Here is a 23521-nt window from a genome sequence, read left to right on the forward strand (position 1 = left end):
CTGCCGGAGACAAATCGGAGTTTTATCTAGTGGCTGTTTCCACTTATGCTAAGGTTTCGCAGAGGATTAAGATGCCTGCTGCAAAGAGCATTTCCTTGTGTGTTCAGAGGCTTTCAGGTGACAGTAAAAATGTAAATGTAACTTTGGCGATTAAGGTTCCTGCGTGAGAGAGAAAGAAGTTGTATCTAGTGGCTGTTTCCTTGAAGGAGTATGTGGGAAGGTGCGGGGTCTACAGCGGAACTAGATTTCACTTTACTAAAAATTTTTGGAAGAGCTTATTTGGTAATGGGGAGGAGGAGTTTGTGAGGCAATTGGTGGGTGAGTCCAGAGTCTGTCCCTTTGGGGTAGAATTTTTTTTTTTTATTGTACTTCATAGGGAACAGTACATTTCAGAGATTAAAAAAAAAAGTTGCTAGCTCATTTCAATGAGTGACTGTGGGTTCTGGGAAATGGCCGCCAATCAATGTGGTTAGGGATTTAAAAATTTGGAAACACAAACAGTAAAGTTACCAACAGGCCGGAAGTTTCGTTGTTTTCAATCGATATTTTACTATTATAAACATGTTAGATTGGGCCATGGGGCCATGCATATTACATTTACCCTTGTTGCCCTTTCAATAGTTTGCAGACAAGCATTATTAATCAAATTATAATTGGTGATTTTTGTTGTATAGATGCATATGCCACCGACATGCACCCCAGCACACTACCCACATGCATCCCACCAAAACACACATTATAACAACACACCACACCATGCCACTGCCCCACGTCACTGCACTAGACACCAAGTTTGTAGTACGGAGCACAGCAGCCACACTGCTGCACAACATACCTTAGAAACATTGCCAAAGCCAATAGTCTGGCTAAAGACTAAAGGTCTGAAAGGCGAGACCTATTGGCTATGCCAATGCTTGTTTGATTCTGCAGAGACTTTATCATATGTTACATGATGTTTGCTGCATGATTCACGGCAAACATTGTCTGGCCTTGTTTTAAAAATGTACAAGGAAAGAGATACATAGTTTCAGGTGAGGCTTCTGGTTGTCATGGAAACAGGTGAGAGGGTCATTGTGAAGAAGGTTCTTGAAACGTTGGAGTTTAAACCGTAGATGACTGTTGAGGGGCAGGGAGGGGGGGGGCTCACACCAGCCCTAGCTCCACTCTTCCCTTGTAGCGGGGGGTGGGAGGGAAGGATGAGGGTCTGAAGCTCCCTGCAGCTCTCACACCAGCCTCAGCTCCGCTTCTCCCCAGAGATGGAAGTACGGGAAGAGCCTCTGTGTGAAGTGTTCCTGCGGGAAGGAGTAAAGAAGCTCCATGGAGTCAGCATTGTACAGAGACAGCTGCCCCCCCTCGTAGTCCAGATACACCCCCAGCTTCAGGGGCTTCTCACGAGGGGACAGAGGGGTCTTAGGGGAGGTGAGAGCCCAGTACTGACCATTCCACCCCCACACAGCCCAGACTCCCCCCTCAGGTGACCATGTGAAGTCTTCCTTCCTGTTCACAGACTCTGCTGCGACCCCGATATGCCACCATGTCCCCTCCTGCAGCGGCTGCACCTCCCAGTAATGTCTGCCGGAGGTGAACCCCTCGCTCCCCAGCACGCAGGGCCAGAGGTAGGTGAATCTCTTGGGGGTGTCCGGCAGGGTCTGTTCTGTGTCTGTCCGTCTCACTCGTCTCCCCCCCTCAGACAGGAGGAGCTCAGGATGAGCCGTGTCAGGATCCAGAGTCACCGTCACTGCAGAGAAGAGATTCACAATTAGAGATTTAAAGACACAAAGAAAGGCTGTAATTACTGCTTCTGTTTTACATATGATGAATTTACACCTCATCTGGAAGGAGCACGCGGCGCTAGAGAGCGCGCAGCACTAGACTGCTCACTACACTAAAGCGCACAGCACTAGACTGCTCACTACACTAAAGCGCACAGCACTAGACTGATCACTAATCTAAAGCGTGCAGCACTAGACAGCTCACTACACTAAAGAGCGCAGCACTACACCGCTCACTACACTAAAGCGCGCATTCATCCAGAGCACACACTACACCAAACAGCACTACATAGAGAGGACATTCTACTGCACACGACACTGCACCATTTTACACACACTGCTCGCAGTCACTACACTGCAGCGTGCATTCATTTACAGCACACGCTACACCAATCAGCACTAAATAGACAGGAAATTCTACTTAACACCACACTTCATCACACAGCATATTACACACACACACACACACAGTGCTCACTGCACTACTCACTACACAGCACCATACAGTGCAGCAGGTAGGACACTGTACTACCTACTCCAAAGTATGCTGTACTAGTCAGTACACTGGATTAGATGGCACAGAGTAACAAAGAAACTCAAAGGTATACAGTACTACTCAGTACAGCGTATTAGATGGTACAGAGTGACAGAGCCACTACAAGGAAAAACAACTATTCAGTACACTGTATTAGATTGGACAGAGTGAGAGAGCCGCTAGAGGTATACAGGACTATTCAGTACATTAGAAAGTACGGAGTGACAGAGCTACTAGAAGGAATATTGTACTAGTCAGTACACTGCAATAGGTGTCACAAAGTGACAGAGCTAGCTACTAGAAGTGTACTGTACTAGTCATTACACTCCATTAGATGGTACTGAGTGACAGGGCTACTCAAAAGGCATCTCTTTCTAGTCAGTACACTGCAATATATGGCTCTGAGTGACACAGCTACTTGAAGGTTCACTGTACTAGTTAGTACACTGCATTAGAAGGTACAGAGTGACAGAGCTACTCCAAGTTATATAGTACTAGTCAGTACAATGCATTGGATGGTGAAGAGTAAGAGAACTACTAAAAGGTAACAGTACTAGTCGGTAGCCTGCAATAGAAATAGATTGTACTAAGTGAAAGAGCTACTCAAAAGTGTACTGTACTAGTCAGTACACTGTGATATATGAAAGAGAGTAACAGTTACTATAAAGTATACAGTACTAGGCACTTCTCTGCATTGGATGGTGCAGGGTAGGAGAGCTACTAGAAGGTTTACAGTACTAGTCAGTGTACTGTATTAGATGAAAGAGAGAAACAGAGGTACTGAAGTGTACTATACTATTCATTAAACTACATTAGAAGGTACGGAGTGACAGAGCTACTAGACAGCATATTGTACTAGGAAGTACACTGGAATAGATGTCACAAAGTGACAGAGGTACTAGAAGGTATACAGTGCTAGTCAATACTCTGCATGAGATGGCACAGAGTAAGATAGGTACTACAAGTGTACTGTACTAGTCAATATACTGCATTAGGTGGTACAGAGTGACAGAGGTACTAGAAATGTACAGTAATAGTAATAGTACAGTAATAGTCAGTGACCTAATCTAGGACACCCCCGCGCCGCACGGCCATCAGCTGCTGCGTGTGCCTCCTCGCTGCCCCTGCGGCCGCCGTGTGACCACGCCCCCTGCCTCCGAGCGGCGTGGTCTCCTGCGTGATAGCGCTGTGCTCCTGTAGCCCGTTTTCCTGCTGTGTGCCCCCCTGACTGCTGAGTAATATTGTGTTCAATTTCTGTTCTTTTTTGTACTTTTGTATTGTGCCTGTATTTTCGCCTGTCCCCTGTTTCTCGGTCTCCTCCCTCCCCGCTCCCTGCTTCCCGCCACCCCCGCTAACCACGCACTTTTTTCTTCTGTACCCTCCCCTCTCCCGCCTCCCAGCTGCTCCGCCCTCCCTCGCACTTGGCCATATATGGCGACCGTGCGACGCAGGTGAGTGTGACCTAATCTAGGACACCCCCGCGCCGCACGGCCACCAGCTGCTGCGTGTGCCTCCTCGCTGCCCCTGCTGCCGCCGTGTGACCACGCCCCCTGCCTCCGAGCGGCGTGGTCTCCTGCGTGATAGCGCTGTGCTCCTGTAGCCCGTTTTCCTGCTGTGTGCCCCCCTGACTGCTGAGTAATATTGTGTTCAATTTCTGTTCTTTTTTGTACTTTTGTATTGTGCCTGTATTTTCGCCTGTCCCCTGTTTCTCGGTCTCCTCCCTCCCCGCTCCCCGCTTCCCGCCACCCCCGCTAACCACGCCCTTTTTTCTTCTGTACCCTCCCCGCTCCCGCCTCCCAGCTGCTCCGCCCTCCCTCGCACTTGGCCATATATGGCGACCGTGCGACGCAGGTGAGTGTGACCTAATCTAGGACACCCCCGCACCGCACGGCCACCAGCTGCTGCGTGTGGCTCCTCGCTGCCCCTGCTGCCGCCGTGTGACCACGCCCCCTGCCTCCGAGCGGCGTGGTCTCCTACGTGATAGCGCTGTGCTCCTGTAGCCCGTTTTCCTGCTGTGTGCCACCCTGACTGCTGAGTAATATTGTGTTCAATTTCTGTTCTTTTTTGTACTTTTGTATTGTGCCTGTATTTTAGCCTGTCCCCTGTTTCTCGGTCTCCTCCCTCCCCGCTCCCCGCCACCCCCGCTAACCACGGCCTTTTTTCTTCTGTACCCTCCCCGCTCCCGCCTCCCAGCTGCTCCGCCCTCCCTCGCACTTGGCCATATATGGCGACCGTGCGACGCAGGTGAGTGTGACCTAATCTAGGACACCCCCGCGCCGCACGGCCACCAGCTGCTGCGTGTGCCTCCTCGCTGCCCCTGCTGCCGCCGTGTGACCACGCCCCCTGCCTCCGAGCGGCGTGGTCTCCTGCGTGATAGCGCTGTGCTCCTGTAGCCCGTTTTCCTGCTGTGTGCCCCCCTGACTGCTGAGTAATATTGTGTTCAATTGCTGTTCTTTTTTGTACTTTTGTATTGTGCCTGTATTTTCGCCTGTCCCCTGTTTCTCGGTCTCCTCCCTCCCCGCTCCCCGCTTCCTGCCACCCCGCTAACCACGCCCTTTTTTCTTCTGTACCCTCCCCGCTCCCGCCTCCCAGCTGCTCTGCCCTCCCTCGCACTTCGCCATATATGGCGCAGTGCGAACGCGCAGCGGTCACGCGCAGCGGGCGCGCCGATTGTGCGCCGAAGGCGCGCTAAAGGTAAGCCCGTCTGCGCCCGTCCGCGCCTGGCCCGCGCCCAGCGCCAGGACCCCTGGCCCCCACCGACGGAAGACGACCCGACTGTCCTACAACGCCACCGAACTCCTCGCACTCAACACCGGCGGAACCCCTGGATGCTACCGAGCCACCCCGAAGCGCACCCACGGACCCTTCAGCTGCCACGCCTGCAAGTTCACCTGCATCCGGACCTGCCCCGATCCAGCACCCGCCAAGCCGAACACCAGCAGCAACCACCTCAAGTGCATCCTGCTCAACACCCGCTCCGTCCACAGACACGCCATCGAACTCTGGAACCTCCTCGACACCACAGCTCCTGACGTCGCCTTCCTCACGGAAACCTGGATGAACGACTCCTCAGCGCCCGACATCGCCATCGCCATCCCAGAGGGCTACAAGTTCACCCGAAGAGACCGCGACAAACAGACTGGAGGAGGCATCGCCATCATCCACAGGGACACCATCCACATCACGACCAACACCGACGACACCCTGAAAACCGCCGAACACCTACACTTCCAGATCCGCACCGACCCGAAGACCACCCTCAGAGGCACCCTGATCCACCGACCCCCGGGACCACGCACACAATTCAGCGAGGACATCGCCGACTTCGTCAGCCCACATGCCCTCCCCTCCGCTGACTACATTCTCCTGGGGGACCTCAACTTCCACCTGGAGAACAACAACGACCGCAACACCACCACCCTGCTCGACAGCCTCGCCAACCTCGGACTCAAGCAGCTGGTATCCACCCCCACCCACCTCGCAGGACACACACTCGACGCCGTCTTCTCATCCAGCAAAGACATCGCCTTCAGCCACGCCACTGGACTCCATTGGACAGACCACAGCTGCATCCACTTCACCTTCACAAGAACGACGATCCACCACCACCAGCAACCGGTTGCTCGAAGAAACTGGAACAAGATCACAGCTGACCAGCTCGCCGCTTCCCTGAGCCAGCACCCCCCGCCAGCTCAGCGAACCCCAGCCAGGCCGCCGACAACCTCACGAAGTGGATCAACTACTGCGTGGACGAACTCGCCCGACTGAGGACCCCGCCTAGCAGACCCGGCAGCAAGAAGGCCCCATGGTTCACCGACGAACTCAAGAGCTCCAAGAAGAACTGCTGAGCCCTCGAGAAAGCCTGGAGAAGGGAACCAACACCGGACAACATGACCGCCCTCAAGCTTGCCACCCGGAAGCACCACCAACTGATCCGCGCCACTAAGAAAACTGCATTCAAGGACCGGCTGGACAACAACGCACACAACTGCAAGGAACTCTTCAACATCGTCAAAGAGCTCTCCAACCCCAACGCCGGAAACAACGACATCACCCCATCGCAAGACCTCTGCAACTCCCTCGCCTCCTACTTCCACAACAAGATCGCGGACATACACAACAGCTTCAGCACTCAACCGACGCACGTCACAACCGAACCACAGCCCCACCACCACCACCCTCCGCGCCTGGACTCCGATCAGCACCGAAGACACCATCCGCTTGATGAACTCCATCCATTCCGGATCTCCAACCGACCCCTGCCCTCACCACGTCTTCAACAGGGCCGACGCGTTCATCGCACCCCACCTGCGGGACATCATCAACACCTCCTTCGACACCGCCACCTTCCCGGAGAGCTGGAAGCACGCCGAACTCAGCGCCCTACTCAAGAAACCTACAGCGGACCCCACCGAACTCAAGAATTACCGCCCCATCTCGCTCCTCCCGTTCCCAGCCAAAGTCATCGAGAAGACCGTCAACAAGCAGCTGGCCGCCTTCCTCGAGACGAATGAATCCCTCAACCCCTCACAGTCGGGCTTCCGAGCCAACCACAGCACCGAGACCGCCCTCATCGCTGCCACCGATGACATACGAGCCCTGATGGACAACGGAGAAACAGCGGCCCTCATCCTCCTAGACCTCTCCGCGGCATTCGACACTGTCTGCAACCGCACCCTAGTGCAGCGCCTCAGCAACATCGGAATCCAGGAGAAGGCACTGGATTGGATCATCTCATTCCTCAACGGAAGAACACAGAGAGTCCGTCTACCACGGTACAAGTCAGAGGCCACCGAAGTCATCTGCGGCGTCCCTCAAGGATCCTCGCTGAGCCCCACACTCTTCAACGTCTACATGAGCCCCCTCGCGGCCATCGCACGCCAACACAACCTCAACATCATCTCCTACGCTGACGACACCCAGCTGATCCTCTCCCTGACCAACGACCCCGCCGCCGCCAGAGCCAACCTTCACGAAGGGATGAAAGACGTAGCCGAGTGGATGACGACCAGCCGCCTGAAACTGAACTCAGACAAGACGGAGGTCCTCATCCTGGGCTCCTCACCTTCCGCCTGGGACGACTCCTGGTGGCCCCCCGCTCTGGGCAGCACACCCAAACCGACAGACCACGCACGCAACCTGGGCTTCATCTTGGACTCCTCCCTCACCATGACCAGACAAGTCAACGCCGTCTCCTCGTCATGCTTCAACATCCTGCGCATGCTACGGAAGATCTTCCGGTGGATCCCCACCGAGACCAGGAAGACGGTCACCCAGGCCCTCGTCACCAGCCGACTGGACTACGGCAACGCCCTCTACGCCGGAACCACCGCCAAGCTCCAGAAGAGACTCCAGCGGATCCAGAACGCCTCAGCCAGACTCATCCTCGACATCCCACGACACAGCCACATCTCCGGACATCTGAGAGACCTGCATTGGCTCCCCGTCAACAAAAGAATCACCTTCCACCTCCTCACCCACGCACACAAAGCCCTACACGATCAAGGCCCCAGCTACCTCAACAACCGCATCAACTTCTACGCTCCCAAACGTCACCTCCGATCAGCCAACCACGCCCTCGCCACCGTCCCCCGCATCCGAAGAACGACAACGGGAGGAAGGTCCTTCTCCTACCTGGCCCCCCCCTAGCGCCTTGAGACCCTCCGGGTAAGTAGTGCGCTATATAAATTCCTGTGATTGATTGATTGATTGAGTACACTGCATTAGTAGGTAATGAGGGACAGGGCTACCAGAAGGTCCACTGCACTAGTCAGTACAGAGCTTTAGATGGTACAGAGTGACAGACCTACTCCAAGGTCTACGGTACTAATCAGTACATTGCAATACATGTCACAGAGTAACAGAGCTACTACAAGGAAAATAGTACTAGTCAGTACACTGGGTTATATTGTACAGAGTGAGAGAGTTGCCAGAAGGTATACAGTACTATTCAGTACACTGCATGAGATGGCACAGAGTAAAAGAGGTACTAGAAGTGTAATGAACTAGTCAATACACTGCATTAGATGGTACGGAGTGACAGAGCTACTAGAAGGTATCCAGTACTAGTCAGTACACTTCATTTCATGTCACAGAGTGTCAGAGGTGCTAGAAGTATACAGTACTAGTCAGTACACTCCATTAGGACGTATTTTACTAGACAGAACACCACATTAGATGGTACAGAGTGATAGCTCTACTCCAAGGTATACAGTACTAGGCACCTTTCTGCATTGGATGGTGCAGAGTAGGAGAAGTACTAGAAGGTATACAGTAATACATGTAAACAAAGAGAGAGTGAGGGTAAAGAATCGCTCTTCAACCCCTACTAACTACATTCAAACAACAAAAGAGTGATCAAGAGTGTACGTTTGAACCAAACTATAGGTTATACTTCCCAAGAAGATTAAGTGGCGGAAGACAAACAAAAGAGGTGGGGAAGGATTACTGAGGGGACAACTACCAGTTTAGTATGAAGAACCCTCACTCACCGACCTGTTCGGTGACATGCTTCATCATAGGGTTCCCACCAGGTCGACTGAATGTCTGCCTGGTGTGCTTCAACACCTGATGTTACAGCGGAGCTGGTTTTTGTGTTTGTGAATGGTGCAAGAAAAGGGTTTGCGTGGTGTTAAAAGAAAGCAGTCTGTGTCTCAAAAAATATTTTATTCAGGGACCAGATTGCATTCGTTAAAAACAGTGGGGCGGACGCCAAATGGTGATAAGTTTGAACCAGTAGTGTCCTTAATGTGAAAAAGTGTTGGTCGACATGTTTCTGCTCAATTTGGCTAGGTCAGCCGAGCATTCTTCAGGACCAGTAAGTACCCCGGGCGGTATACACTCGCTAAGGTGTATCCTAACCTCAGGGTATGTTAAATCAATGAACCAGACTCACGGTTTGGTTGACCGTCTGGAATTTCCCCAGCGTCCAATACCCTGGGAAGAACAGAAAGGTAAAATACAGCGCGCAGCAACATCAAAGTTAGTCTATTGTTTATTGTTAGTCTATTGTTTCGGACACGCTTACTCTCAATAACGTGGGTTGTTGCTGTGCCATCCTCCACCTTTAACAGAACCTCACTGTGCTATCTTTGTGGTTAAAGTAACTTCAACTTTTTATAGTTTATCAACAACGGAAACATTGCGTGGTGTGGCATGCAAAGATACTTAATTGAGCATGCATTCATAAGACTCATAGTTTAGTGGTTGCTAGGGCAGTGCTCATTAGAGTTATGGGCCTGTCAACTAGTTTCATGTGATCAAACAGTGTGGGCCCCTAAATACTCAATTGAGTATTAGCCGCATCCCGAAACGGAAGCAGCCACCGTAGTATGGAAAAAAGGTTATGTATTAATTGCTCTGAGAATCTCACATGTCACAGCGAAATGTCCCGCTCCCGTGGGCTAACGGCAGGGGTTTAGTTTTCCCGTCAGGTATTTTGCTGTGGCAGCAGTCAAAAATCAAGAGGAAGTTGTTAATCATAGGCCCAGCCCATGTTATATCTGAATCCGTTGGTTAAGAATTTATCGGCGAATGACCTGAGGGCTGGTATCTAAGTGTGTCATGATCCAGCTAGGTCATCTCATCGTGTGTATCGACCCACTGAAATGATTGCCAACAAAGCCTAGGGAAAGCGTTCGTCGGGAACTATGCCTGATTAGAACCCTCCGTTATCAATGACGTAACTAAAGGCCTCACGCAGCCTGTTAGGGAGTGCGGGATACATGAATGAGGCATCCATAAAAATGGTAGAACTGACCAAAAACGTGTCCCCAGGTTGTCCTTGTTAGGGTGATAAAAAGTAAGGTGGATCCCCACCCCCGTTTTACCACACTTGATAATGGCCCATTGTGGCAATCTGATTTGCCGATTGCATAATAAAATTATTAAAATTAAAACTTCCCACCGGGAAGTTCATCATCATCATCGAACCATTTTATTCGGTTAAATTAAAACCATAAAAGTACAGCACAAACATACAAACATATAAGTGCAAAAATACAAAATACAGACCAACAATATAATGTAATGTAATCTGGCCACAACATTCTACGTGCAAAAGGTGCAATACAGTACTGGTCAAATAAAGTGCATTTTAGGGCAAAAGTGACAGTGCCTCCCAAAAAATTAATATACACATCATAAAAATTTCGACCATAATTAAAATAGTTTAGAAAAGATTAAAAAGCAAGTAATCTAAAACCCCGTTAATTATGGGCTTTCCTCACGGCTATTCCTCAGTCTAACAGCTGCCACAAGAAAACTGGCTATATAAAAAATCTCATTAGGATCATTTAATAACTGTAAGTACAATAAGGCTGGCTTTACTTGAATAAAACCCTTTCTTTTTAGTATTGGGAATAGGAACCTCTTTCTGATCTCACTATAAAAGTCACAAAACATTATGAGGTTCATTGTATCCTGAACTGAGAAGTTATCGCAGGTACAGGGCCCTAACTCTTTCAGTCTGCACCACCCCTTTGAGCTTCCTAGAGAGAGGTAAATGAAGTTAAAACGAAAACGTATTAAAAGCATCCGGTGAAAAGGCCTAGTAACGATTTTTAAATAGGGTTCCAGCGTGGGTGAAGTCTTTAAAAGGTAATGTGCTTTTACCGTTACTTTTGTCAACTCCAATTCTTCTCGTTGTACGGCCCATAAATTTAAAAGCTGTTTTTTCACTCAGCTAGAATCTGTTCTTGTAATTTTCTCAGGGTCTTCAAAAAGGTCATGTCGGCCAACTGTTGCCAAAGTTTCCTTTACGTAAACAAGCCACCTAATCTTATGTACATGATCCAAAATGAGACAATCCCTGATTAGTCTATGATTAAGTTCTAATTCAGGATTAAGCCATAATTTAAGCCAGAAAATAACTGGAGCCAGCCTAGGTCTATCTGTTATATAGCCCATCCCCAATTCCTGATGAACAGCATAGGTAGGTGTTGACTGGGGGACCGATAATACTCCCCGCAGAAATGTATTCTCCTCTGTCTGTAATCCCTCCATGGGTCTGCACCCCCAAATCGAAGAACCATATGTGGCGATTGCAATACATTTTGATTTATAAATGTTCAACATTGCCTCTACAGGTTTGGCCCCCTGCCGTTTTGAGAACCCATTTACTGCCGCAATTGCCCTAACCACACCATTAGCCTTAATTTTATGTTGAGCAGCCCATGTACCATTCTCATCGAAAAGAACCCCCAGGTACATAAAAGAGGTTACCCTGGTAACTTCGGAGCCTTCGCAATAAAAAGGCCTGCAATTTCTTTTACTCTGGCGACCTATACTCATCACATGTGATTTAGCTATGTTTACCCTTAAATCCAATAATTTCATAAAATTTCCAAATCCCTCTAGCAGCTTCTGTAGGCCGACTGATGTGCACGTATCAAGACAGCATCGTCAGCATACAGAAGCACAGGGCAACACTCCTGACCAATTTTAGGGACATCTAAACTAACTACATCTAAAAACTTGCCTAAATTATTAATATAAAGAGTAAAAAGTAATGGAGCTAAAATGCAACCTTGTCGGAATCCACGACCAGAACTAAAGTGCCTAGTGCAATTACCATCTTGATCAATCTGTACCGTGCAGAAAGGTTCTGATGCAGGTCAGCTAAAAAATAAACAAGACTCTTTTCCATCCCCATCTCTAGAAGAACCTGCCAGAGCTTTGACCTGTTTACCAGGTCAAAAGCTGACGATAAATCCGTAAACGCCAGCGTGAGCATTCCCCCTTTGACTAAGGTGTATTTACCAATTAACAGGGATAAGTTAAGACACTGGTCTTGGGTCCCCCTGTCATTTCCAAAACCGTATTGAAAATTCGATACTACCTTATTCTCGTCTAACCATCCCATCAATTTTCCTAGGACCACCCTCCCAGAACCTTTACAACAGAATCGATTAGGGAGATCGGTCTGTAACATCGGGCATCTCCTCTACTACCTTTTTTAAAAATGGGAACTATAATAGATGTAGCCCAAGAAGGTGGATGGTTTCCCTTTGCTGCAGTATTAAAGTTTTAGTCAGAACTTTTGCCTAAAAAACGTGATTCGTTTTGTATAAATCGGCTGGAACAACCGTCTAGGCCTGGCTCCTTATTACTGGACATAGCCTTAATGGCCAGTACTACTTCCTCCGCATTAAACCTCAAAGGCGAGGTTGAGTCTCTTGAGACAGCACAGGGTACAAAATCTGTAGATGGGGAGTCTCGTATATAGCCTCAAAATGTGCTAACTACTGTACTTCGGTGGTGTTACATTCAGCCACAGTATTACCACTATCAGAGAATAAGGGCTTATTGACGATTTCCCAAAAACTGCAACTATTTTTTAGAACGTCAACCGACATCAAGGTCTCCCAGGCTTCCTTTCTGATATCATTCTTCCTGGCTCTTACAACTAACTTGTAATCCTTTCTGAGTATGGACAATTTAATCCTATTTTGTGGGATCTGTTTTATAGCACTCATTAACTTACTATGTGCCCGTGAACATGTAGTATCAAACCATTTCTCAGCCATTTTTGCACCATTTTTACCGGGGCCGTTAGATTCAAGGATATTTGTTTACAGATGGCTGTAAAGGCCTCAATAACCGCTGTGCTTCAGATGTTACATCTAAACATACATTAAGCATGTCATTTACCAACAAGAAAAGTGTATCCAAAAAAATCTCAGGAATAATCTTAGTCCATTTCAGCCTTCTACCCTGATCAGTCGGTTTAATACTGACCTCCACCCGGGTGCCGTTGCGCTGTGGGGAGAGGTGCTGACCCCGCTTTTGGAGGATCTAGTGGGTCATTTGGTGACCCGAGGAGAGTGTGTTGCCGGGGCAGCTCGACACTTTGTACCTGACCCCCGCCCTTGTCTTTCCGGCGTTGGTAGTGGTACGAAGGACCACAAGTACCATCAGCCCCGTGCCTGCCCTGCCTCCCAGACTCACCTGCAGCTTGTCAGCTCCCGCCTGCCAGCGCTTTGAAGACCTTGCCGCACCCGCTGGCGCGGGTGCTGCTTTGCTGTGGGGAGAGGTACTGACCCCGCTTTTGGACGGATCTAGTGGGTCATTTGGCGACCCGAGGAGAGTGTGTTGCCGGGGCAGCTCTACGCTTTGTACCTGACCCCCGCCCTTGTGTTTCCGGCGTTGGTGGTGGTACGAAGGACCACAAGTACCATCAGCCCCGTGCCTGCCCTGCCTCCCGGACTCACCTGCAGCTTGTCAGCTCCCGGCTGCCAGCATCAAGGCCCCTCCCTTTTTTTTATTTAGCCAGAGAGATCCCGCGTAGCGCGGGACGGGCGCGGGCGGGCGCCGGGCGAAGCCCGGGACAAGGGCGGGACCATCTGTGGCCGTCCGGGGTCGAACAAGGCCAGGCTGGGCCATTTCTCTTTCGTTTTCTCCAAACTAGACTGGTACACATTTGACTTAACACGCCCCATAGGCACCCATTTTAAATGTTTTTAATTTCCTTTTTACTATTGCTGTATTTAGCTTGTGGTCAAAGTTTGCTCCTATTTCTATTTGGTTTAGTAACTAAGGTCTTATCATTATTGTGCCAGTTATTATAGTGACTGTTTTTTTTTTTATATATATTTTTTTCTTTTTAGTTGACTTTATCATCACTGCCCTAACCAGTTTTTATTTTTATTGATGCTCTGTAGAGCCCTTTCCCACCATTAATACACGAGCATCATGGGTAAATTTAGCAAGGCCACTGCAGCACGGCCAATGACCAGACAGTTAGCAGCAGCCAACCAACCTATTCCAACGCTCACAGCAATCGATAAGATGCTTCAACAAGCGATTGGAGTTGTTGCTACAGCTATTGAAAACACGGAGAGATGACTCTCTCTAACCCTGGCGTTCGCTCAAACTGAAGCCTTAGGGGACACCTCTGAAGCCCTGATAAATCCCTCTGATTCTGTTTCATTCCTTATGTCCTTTGCTGACCTACCCTGCGCCCAAGCCGCCCCTGAAGACCCCATCCCCTTAGTAGATGCACCGCACCACATATCCCCAGGTGTGAAAAAGGCCCCCAAACCCCGAACTAGGCGAAGTAAGACGCATTCTGCATGTAACTTGGGAAAAAAATCTACTCCAGCCAGTGTTGCTCCACATGAGGAGTTCAGTCCTTCTGGACCTCCACTGTGGGCAACACACTTGCTAACTGATCTCCAGGCTCACCTAGAACAGTGTATAGCTTCTCACTTTAAAACACTTTCCTCTAGGATAGATAGACTGGCTTCCTTCATCAACTATAAAAAAGGCACCCAATGTCCCAGATAATCCTGAGATAAGTGTAGGTCATGGCTCATGCTCATTTACTACTATTTTAACTACCGCCATTGCTTCGGCTATTCCACCCCAACCTTTGATCGCCATCCAGGCTAAGAAGTCTACCATACCAGTAGATACCTCTGTCAAGGTTAGGAGCACTAGCACATTTTCTATTGCGCCGGGGAGGACAGATGCTAGTATGCAACCCCTGCCGATATCCACCGCTCTTCCGCTCTCAGCAGGGCACCCTCATAATCCCCTTTTCTCCCCTGAAACTACAGACGCTAGCTATTGCTTGCAACTCCCCCCCGAGGCAGCACCGTACGTGGTGGTGCTGACAGGTGTTCCACCATTGACCAGTGCACGAGGTGAAACCCATTCTGAGCTCAAGAATAAGGTAATTCATTGGCTATCTAGGTATCGCCCCCTTAAGGGACGCGCTCAGGGGGAGATTCTCCTTTCACGCAGAGTTAACTGGTTGGGGAAAATACCAAAAGACATTGAGGGTGACTGTATTGTGGTGAATTTTAGGGATCCCTCTGCTGTTAGGTATCTCTTGGGGTTTAGTGGGCCAGCTCTCCCAGGTACCATTAATACCCACCACCTGGGATACTTCTACTGCCAAAGTTTGGCCTCTGCAACTCTGTACCAACCTCCCCTGCCTCAATGCAACACCTTCCTTGAGTACAATATCCCATGGCAAACGGATTTAGGGCTCTGAGTTCTGTGGGTTGACTACCTTCTGTTGCCCCCACTATGCACTCACCTACTGCTCCTTCTCCTGCGCAGGGCACACCCATCAATGTTGGGCAGGAGCTAGTTATCCCGACAAAGCCAACATCTACCCCCTCTGGCGCTGTCCCAGGACCATCGGAACACCGTCCCTCTTTGATAGCGTCTTGGAACGTAGCCGGTTTGGGGTCAAAGCTCAAAAACCCTGAGTGGGGGGAGTTGGTGGACAATTACGATCTCTGTTTATTTCAGGAGACCTGGCTCCTGTCTGCTCCAATTAGGGCAGGGTATGCATCTTACCATCAAGCAGCTATTCAGGGACCTCGGGGAAGACCCTCGGGTGGGCTGTGTACTTGGGTGGCAGTCCATCTGGGGTGTGCAGTCAAAGTATTAGACACCAATTGTTTGGATATCTTGTGCCTCTTACTGACATTTGATGGTGGTATGGTATTGGCAGTGATTAATATCTATTTACGAATTACACCTCAACTTAAAGGTCTATCCATCCTTGAGGCATTGGAAGTTCTCTTATCTTCCTTTCCATCATCGTACAACATAATAATTGGGGCGGACTTAAACTGTCATTTTGAGCCGCTTATGGGGATTCCCCATGTTACCTCGGACGAGGACGAGATTAATTTAATACCAGAGTGTTCTATGTATCCTGCTAAACTTCTCTCACCGATGTCACTTGCAATCAATAAGATGGTAGTGGCATTCTCTCTTAGGGCCTGCAATGGCAGGCTCTCCCCAGATATACCTGGGTTGCGTACGTTTAACAGAACAGGGAAGTCCACGACTATCGATTACATCCTGGTGAACTCAGGACTTTGGCCCCAACTTAAATCATTCACTGTTATCCCAAGAGTGGACAGTGACCACAACTTACTGTCTCTTGAATTAGTTAAACCTCTTGGGAAACCAACATCACAGGATGGCCCCAGCACTCCCACTTATCGTAATCTTTTACTTATAGCAGGTGGTAGGCGGGTAATATGGGATAGGGTGGCGCAGGATCCGGTCAAGCTGACCAACTTATATAATCAGGTAGTAGGGGCCCTAATGAAGGTCAGTGACCTGAGGAGTAATCTTGAGCCCTCATACTTCATAGCCCTCCAGTCTATCCATAATTCATTTTTTTCCTCACTGGCTGATCTTTTTACAGTCACAGTTCCTGGTAGGAGGCCCAGGCCAAGGTCTGAACACTGGTTTAATAAAAGCTACAGGGAGTCAAAAATATCCCTGTTAAAGGAGGTGAAATCGGGCTCTCAGCAGACAATTAGGAAAGCACGACAGACCTATAAAACTTTGATCAACGCGGCCAAGGTCGAGTGGGAGGCTGCCAGATGGGAGCATCTGAAAGCAGCACTTGAAGCCCGGGACTTCAGGGCTTTTTGGAATTTGGTACGCGGAGGCCCGGCTACAGGGCTCCCCGCTGTAACTCCTAACCTTAGTGAGAAGGTTTGGCTCGCTCACTTCAAGCCACTCTATTCCTTAGGAGGAGAGGCTTCCCTGGTCGAACCAAATGAACATGTAACCATTTACGATCAAGTGCCCCCGAAGGTTGATGACCCCAGCACCCAACCTTTTACGTTGTTGGAAGTTAAAGCAGCCATTAGGAGTCTGATTCCGGGGAAGGCGCCAGGCCTTGACAGGATACCAGGTGACCTATTCAGGTCCGAGCCAAGGGTCTGACTTGGCTGGGTGCCGAAATTATACCCATCTACAAAAAGGCTTCCCTTCTGGACCCGGTCAACTACTGCCCCATTAGTTTGATTGACGTCCTTCAGAAGCTCTTCGCCCGAGTCCTCCTTTCCAGGTTGCAGTGTTGGATGGACGACCATCACATCCTAACCTCTCTGCAGGCAGGTTTTCGGGCAGGGGTTTCAACGACTGACCAGCTGTTCAGGCTCCAGCTGGTCTTCTGGAGGACTGTCACTATTGGGGAGGGTAGCCTGTTCCTGATTTTCGTAGACCTCCGGTCTGCGTTTGAGCTGGTCCAGAGGGATAAGCTATGGATCGTTCTTAAGGAGATGGGGGCCCCAGTTTATCTGTGTGACCTTTTTAAGCGCCTGCATCTGGGTACATATGCCAGGGTTAGGTACGGGAGGGGAGGTGAGCTGTCTACCCCGTTCTCTGTCGAAAGGGGCGTAAGGCAGGGGTGCGTTTTAGCCCCCCACCCTATTTTCCCTTTTTATTAATGGTTTGATTGCTTTTTTGTTGGGTGCTAAAGATCTCGACTCCCCGAGCCTAGCTGGTCGGAAAATACCGGCTCTGATGTTTGCTGATGATACCCTCCTACTGTCTAAAACAGTGGAGGGTATCCAGCGAACTCTAGAGGCTTTTTCTGGGTTTTGTAAGTTGAGGAATTTAGAAATAATTCATACTAAAACTAAGTATATGGCTTTTAACATGAAATACCCTAATTGTCCCCATCCGCACCTGGGGGGCAAGCCTCTGGACCGGGTGTCCACCTTTGAGTACTTAGGGGTCTCTATAAACGACAGAATGGACTGGGCCCCGCATATTACCAAAGCCGATCTTAAGCTCACACAATCCACGGGTGGCATCCTAAACGTTTTTAATGAATCTTCTCTTAAATTGGTGGGTCCCCCTGTTGAAATTTATAAAGTCCAGGCGAGAGCCGGCGCGCTATATGGTGCGGATATGTGGGGGCATGTTAATGTTAAGCCTTTTATTCACACCGAGAACAGCTTTTTGAGGCGCCTCTTAAGACTCCCCCAGAGCACTCCCCTTATTCCACATAGGCTAGATCTGGGTTTGGCCCTTTACAGGACGTCGTTTCGAACCGTCTGCTGTTATATTGGAGACGCCTCTGGGCCACCCCGGAACTAGAGAGCTATAGGGTAGATCTACAGGATTTGTTAGATAGTAGGGGAGCTGAGAAAATTCCCTGGCTCAATTACGTCCGGAAGCTTTCTCGGGCCATAGGTAGGGGAGATCTTTGGTCCTCACCTGAGGAGTCCAGTGCCTTGCTTCCTAGGAAAAATCTGCATGCGGCACTGAGAGAGTACGGTTTATCCCTTCTAATATCCAACTCTTCCTCGGGTAGGCTAACCAATCTTCCTAGAAATTAAGGCCCACCCTAAATTCGAGAGCTTGCTGGACGACATAAAGCCCCCTTTAGCCAGGAAATTATATGTCCAGTTCAGGCATAGTTCACTTCCCCTTCGGGACATAACAGACAAATGGTTAAAACCCACGTCCCCGATGTCTGGCATCTGCCCGGGGTGTTCGGGGGTAAGGAGACAGCCCAGCATGTTTTACTCTTCTGCACCTCATACCATCGGCCGAGAGCCAGATGAATAGTACTACTCTGCCGGTCTAGGGGAATTAGGGATTACAGGGAGGTGTTTAGAATCCTTAAAACCGACACTGAATTTTTGACTGTACTTGCTACATCTAAATTTCTTTTATCTATGTGGATCATAAGGTGTGCTATTTTAAAACAGGCATCCTCCCCAACCTTGCCCTAATTGTGCTGGTCGATCGGTAACCCTGTAGTCTTGAGATGCTTAGATTTTTGTACTTTCTAACCAAGATTTCAACCTGTATTTACTAAGCTGCTATTCCTTCTTATGTGTTTTTAATGTTAATCTGATGATGAACATTTTTTTTGCTGTATGTATTTCGTCTTTTTATGGGTTTTAACCGAAATAAAAGCTCTTTGAATGACTGACTGACTGACTGACTGACTGACCTCCACCCTCGTGTGACTCGTGGGTCGCCCCAAACCACAATCTTTATTTAGTTCCAGAATGACCGGATTGTGATCACTAAAATGCGAATATTTCGCACTATAAAAATAAACACAGGACAACAGGAGGGGGGACAAGAAAATGTAATCAATCACAGTATTACAGCCCCTGGCTGTAAAAGTAGGGATCCTGTTAATTGATTCGATTGTACTAGCTTCATAGAGATCCACTACTGCTAGGACCTCTTCCGGGCATTCCCCTGTCTATTACGCTCAAAGTGGGGTACGGCATATACTGTAGAATCACCACTCTTCAATCTCCCCTGACAATCCTGCCTGCATGGATGTATATTAAAATCACCCAAAATAATAATCGGATGGTAAGTGGTTTGATTTTCCCTATACTCCTCTAAAAAGGATTTTAAAATTAACAGATGTTCATTTCCAATTGAGCAATCTGCCGAGTTATAAAAATTAACTACCAAAAGTTTAATGGAGTTCTGATCCCTCAGTTCTACTGCTAAACAATGGGGTGTCCCCACTTCAGCCCTTTTATACATCCACAGCAATTTAACAGAGAATAACAGAAGAAGCCCCCCTCTGGCTCTACCAGAGGAAGCAAATTCCGCTGGCTGGGAAAAAGATGTATAGCCATCCAGCCACCATTCTCCCTCCGTGTCCCAGGTCTCCTGAAGCCCCACCAGATCATACGAGTTAATCAGCTGTAGCCACTTAGGATCATCTTTCTTAGAACTTAAGCCAGCAATATTCGAGCTCAAGATACCAAACATGGACATATTTTGATTACTTAGTCCACAGGGATTAATATTCTCAAGGTTAATATCTGATTAGAAGTAACTGTTTTCAGTCAATCATTTTCACTCAATGTAGTCGGGGTGGTGATCTAATTACACTGTGATAATTTTGTCCCTTTGCACTTGACATCAAAAGATTGGGTCCTCCCCCCGGTGCATTTACTAGACTCCTTGTCAGTTGTGCACCAGATGGTAATCTTCCATTGTTTGAGTTATTTACATATTTACTGAATCTTGTAGAGGTACCCCCGAAACCTATCTTATCCCTAGTGGTCCCAATTTTTTGAGTCTTCCCTTTATTTAGTGGATAAAAAAAGGCCAAGGGGAAAACCTTAATGCCCCCCCTGAACCCCAAGGTGGGCAGTCCTGCATATCTTCCCAGCAAGATGATCTCTATCAAAATTTACAACCACACAGTCGCCCTCGATTTCTTTTGGATTTGGTCCTACCCCAGCTATGCGTCTTGCCATAATAATATGAGGCAATACTTTGGAGCTATTTTCCCACTGGTTACAATCTAGCCAATATTTTGCTTTTCTTAATAGATCCGTAGTAGATTCGTGGGTATTAACTTTCAGCGGTGGTACACCAGTGAGAACGACCATTAAATTATTTGCTTCTGGTGGCAAGAAAAGTTGACCTACAGTAGGGGCAGATATGTTAATACTCAATCCTGGTTTAGGAATGCCAGATGTTTCTCTAGATTTTACATTTAAGTACCCAGCAGTTTCCTTAGACACAGCTTGCTGAGGCCCCTTACTTTCTTCAACCACATCGCTGTATAATACACCAGCCTTTCTTTGCACACTACTGTTACCCCCGTTTTTCATAGTGCTTTGGGCTGCCTCCTTACACCGAACTAGCGGTTTATCAAACCGTGGTTTCATGGCCAGACAGCAATTAGGGCATGTACCACTGCCAGATATAACTTTATGTACTGTGGTAGTGAGAACTTCAATCTTGAGTTGCATGCCCTCAATTAGCTTACACAATTGATTGACTACACTAGTCAAGACAGCACTATCACCCCCTAGGGGAACAGAAGGTGTCACCCCCCCCCCCTGTTCCATGTCACTAGTTCCTGGTGCAATATCTTGAGAAGGTGGCTGGTTTATATGGCCCACAATCTCGGTATCAAGGCTTTCATTGTTTGCTAACGCAGAAAACCTATTTTTACAGAGTATAGTGGGCTCAATTACTGGTGGACAAATTACTCCTGGTTCTAAATCAGTACTACCATTCTCATTACATCTGAGAGTGTCATTCCCTTCACCAAGAGCACGATTACATTGCTTTTTCCCTAAAAACATATCAGGGACCACCCAGCCTGGCCTTCTCCGGCCCCGGACGGCCCGCCCTTTGCCCGGGCTTAGCCTGGCGTGGAGGCGCAAGCCGTTGTTGTAGGGCTAGAGGGAGGGGCTGTGTGGCGCTCATTGGTCCCTGTTGCCTCCTGGGACTTGTGGATTCGCAGACTGCCCCCTTAGCGCTCTGAAGCGTCTCCCGCGGAGCAGGAGGCGCTAGCCATTGTTGTAGGGCTTGAGGGAGGGGCTGTGTGCGGCTCGTTGGTCCCTGTTGCCTCCTGGGACTTGTGGATTCGCAGACTGCCCCCTTAGCACTCCGAAGCGTCTCCAGCGGAGCGGGAGGCGCGAACCGTTGTTGTAGGGCTAGAGCGAGGGGCTGTGTGGCGCTCGTTGGTCCCTGTTGCCTCCTGAGACTTGTGGATTCCCCGACTGCCCCCTTAGCGCTCCGAAGCGTCTCCACCGGGAAGTTCAATACGGCTCTCCCAATCACAGCCCTCATCTGGTGCGTTCGCGTATGTTGCCCCTTATTATATATAGCCGCCTACTCTATTATTAGAACAACAGGTAGTGATTTAAATACCGGAATATTCTATTAAGAGTGAGTCGGTGGTAGTTTGAACAGACGCGCTTAGGTCGTAGCATTAAACAAAAGCGCATGACGAATAGTCTCCCCATAAGGACCCTCAACTTACTTCGATCCTGGCGACTCCCCTCAAACACACCTATCTCTGGCACGTCCATGGCCCGAATGTTGCCGGGAAAAGGATCCAATCCCCCTTCCTCAAAGGAGCGCACGAGGGTGCCGAGGGCCACTCTGCTACGCCGCCCCGCCCACAGCCGGGAGGTAAGCAGCGTATTTAGGGTTCGGAAAGCCCTTGGTGGAAGAGGGCACAGAGAATTCTGAAGGATATACAGTGTCCTTGGCAGCATCACCATTTTAGCAATGGGCAGCCGCCCCATTAGGGACAGTGGCAGTGTATTCCAGAATGTTACCGATTGGTGCAGAGATGTAAGCCCCATATCCGCGTTACGAGCGAGGGACTGCTCCTCCGTCGAGGCCACGTGGATGCCCAAGTATCGGAAGCTGGTTCGTTCCCATCTCAACCCAAGTTCCAGCAAGTACTCTAGAGGTACCGTGTCAAAGCCGGAGAGCGGGAAAATTAGGGACTTATTGCGATTAAGCCGCAAGCCCGACGCCTCACCAAAACAATGTAGGAGCTGTAGCAACTGCGGGAGTGCCTCCCTTGGGGTGGTCAGGTAAAACAGTGCGTCATCCGCATATAGCGATAGGACATTGCACATGTCGCCCACCTTGATACCCCATTGCCGCAGTTCAGTACGAACCCTGACTGCGAACGGTTCTATAGCTAGGGCAAAAGGCAGAGGCGAGAGGGGGCACCCCTGTCTCGTTCCCCGCCCCAGCCGCCACTCCTCTGATCTCGCACCGGTACCGGGCCCATGGGGAATTATATAAGATCCCGACCCAGCGAGCAAAGTTGGGCCCGAAGCCCATCGTCCGAAGGACCTCCTGCAGATAGCCCCAGTCGACCGTGTCGAACGCCTTGGCCAAGTCTATGGAGACCAACACCGTCTGTTCGTCCCTGCCGTTCACCTTATGCTGAATGTGATTCAAGCGTCTTAAGTTCATCGCCGTGTTCCGTCCAGGGATAAAACCACACTGGTCTTGGTGTACCAAGTGCTCAATATGTGGCGCTAGCCGGGTGGCCAACAGCTTAGTCAGAATTTTTACGTCTGTGTTTCTCATAGTAATCGGGTCGACATGAGGACAGGTCATGCTTGTCCCCCCTGGTTTAAGTATCATACAGATTTCTCCCTGAGCCATGCTCTGTGGAAGAACCCCTCTTTCAAAGGCCTCAAGGTAGACTTGTAACAGGAGCGGAGCTAAATTGTCCCAGGATTCATGATAGAACTCCGGAGGAAACCCATCGCTTCCCAGCGATTTTGCTCGCGGCAATCGGGCTAAAGACCCTTGTACCTCAAACAATGACAGGCCCGCGTCCAGGTCCTCCCGATCCGAGTCCGAAAGGGTCGGCATGGGCAACCCCTGCAAATAGGGGAGATAAGAGGCCTCGGAAATATCCTGGTCCGCCTCGTACACTTGCTGTAAATGGGACTGGAGAACCCCAAGGAGGGCTCGCTCTGAGTAAACCACTTCACCATTCCGGTCCCGGAGGGCTATGATACGTTCGGGGGTCTGCTCCCTCCTCAGAATCCAAGTCAGAAGCCTCCCCGACTTATCCCCCTCCCTGTGGAGGCGCTGCCTATATTGGCCCAGGATGTACTTGTCAATCCTATCAAGGACATTGTGCAACCGAGCTCGAGCTGCCTGCTCCTCCTGCCTCTGGAGACCG

The 23521-nt window shown here is 49.4% G+C and overlaps 1 protein-coding gene across 22 annotated transcripts in view; it reads right to left on the reverse strand.

Annotated features, from left to right (window-relative positions):
• Positions 1-524: 524 nt before the first annotated feature.
• LOC147665764 (butyrophilin subfamily 1 member A1-like) overlaps positions 525-23521 on the reverse strand; it is a 594753-nt gene continuing 571756 nt past the window's right edge. For all 22 annotated transcript variants that reach the window (XM_086949515.1, XM_086949510.1, XM_086949511.1 and 19 more), the window contains one exon: positions 525-1738. In XM_086949515.1, the coding sequence (XP_086805641.1) occupies positions 1224-1738 (515 nt within the window). In that variant the 3' untranslated portion in view covers positions 525-1223. The remainder of the gene's footprint in view (positions 1739-23521) is intronic.

The sequence above is a fragment of the Lissotriton vulgaris genome, unplaced genomic scaffold (assembly GCF_964263255.1).
Source record: "Lissotriton vulgaris unplaced genomic scaffold, aLisVul1.2 SCAFFOLD_219, whole genome shotgun sequence".
Lineage (NCBI taxonomy): Eukaryota > Metazoa > Chordata > Amphibia > Caudata > Salamandridae > Lissotriton > Lissotriton vulgaris.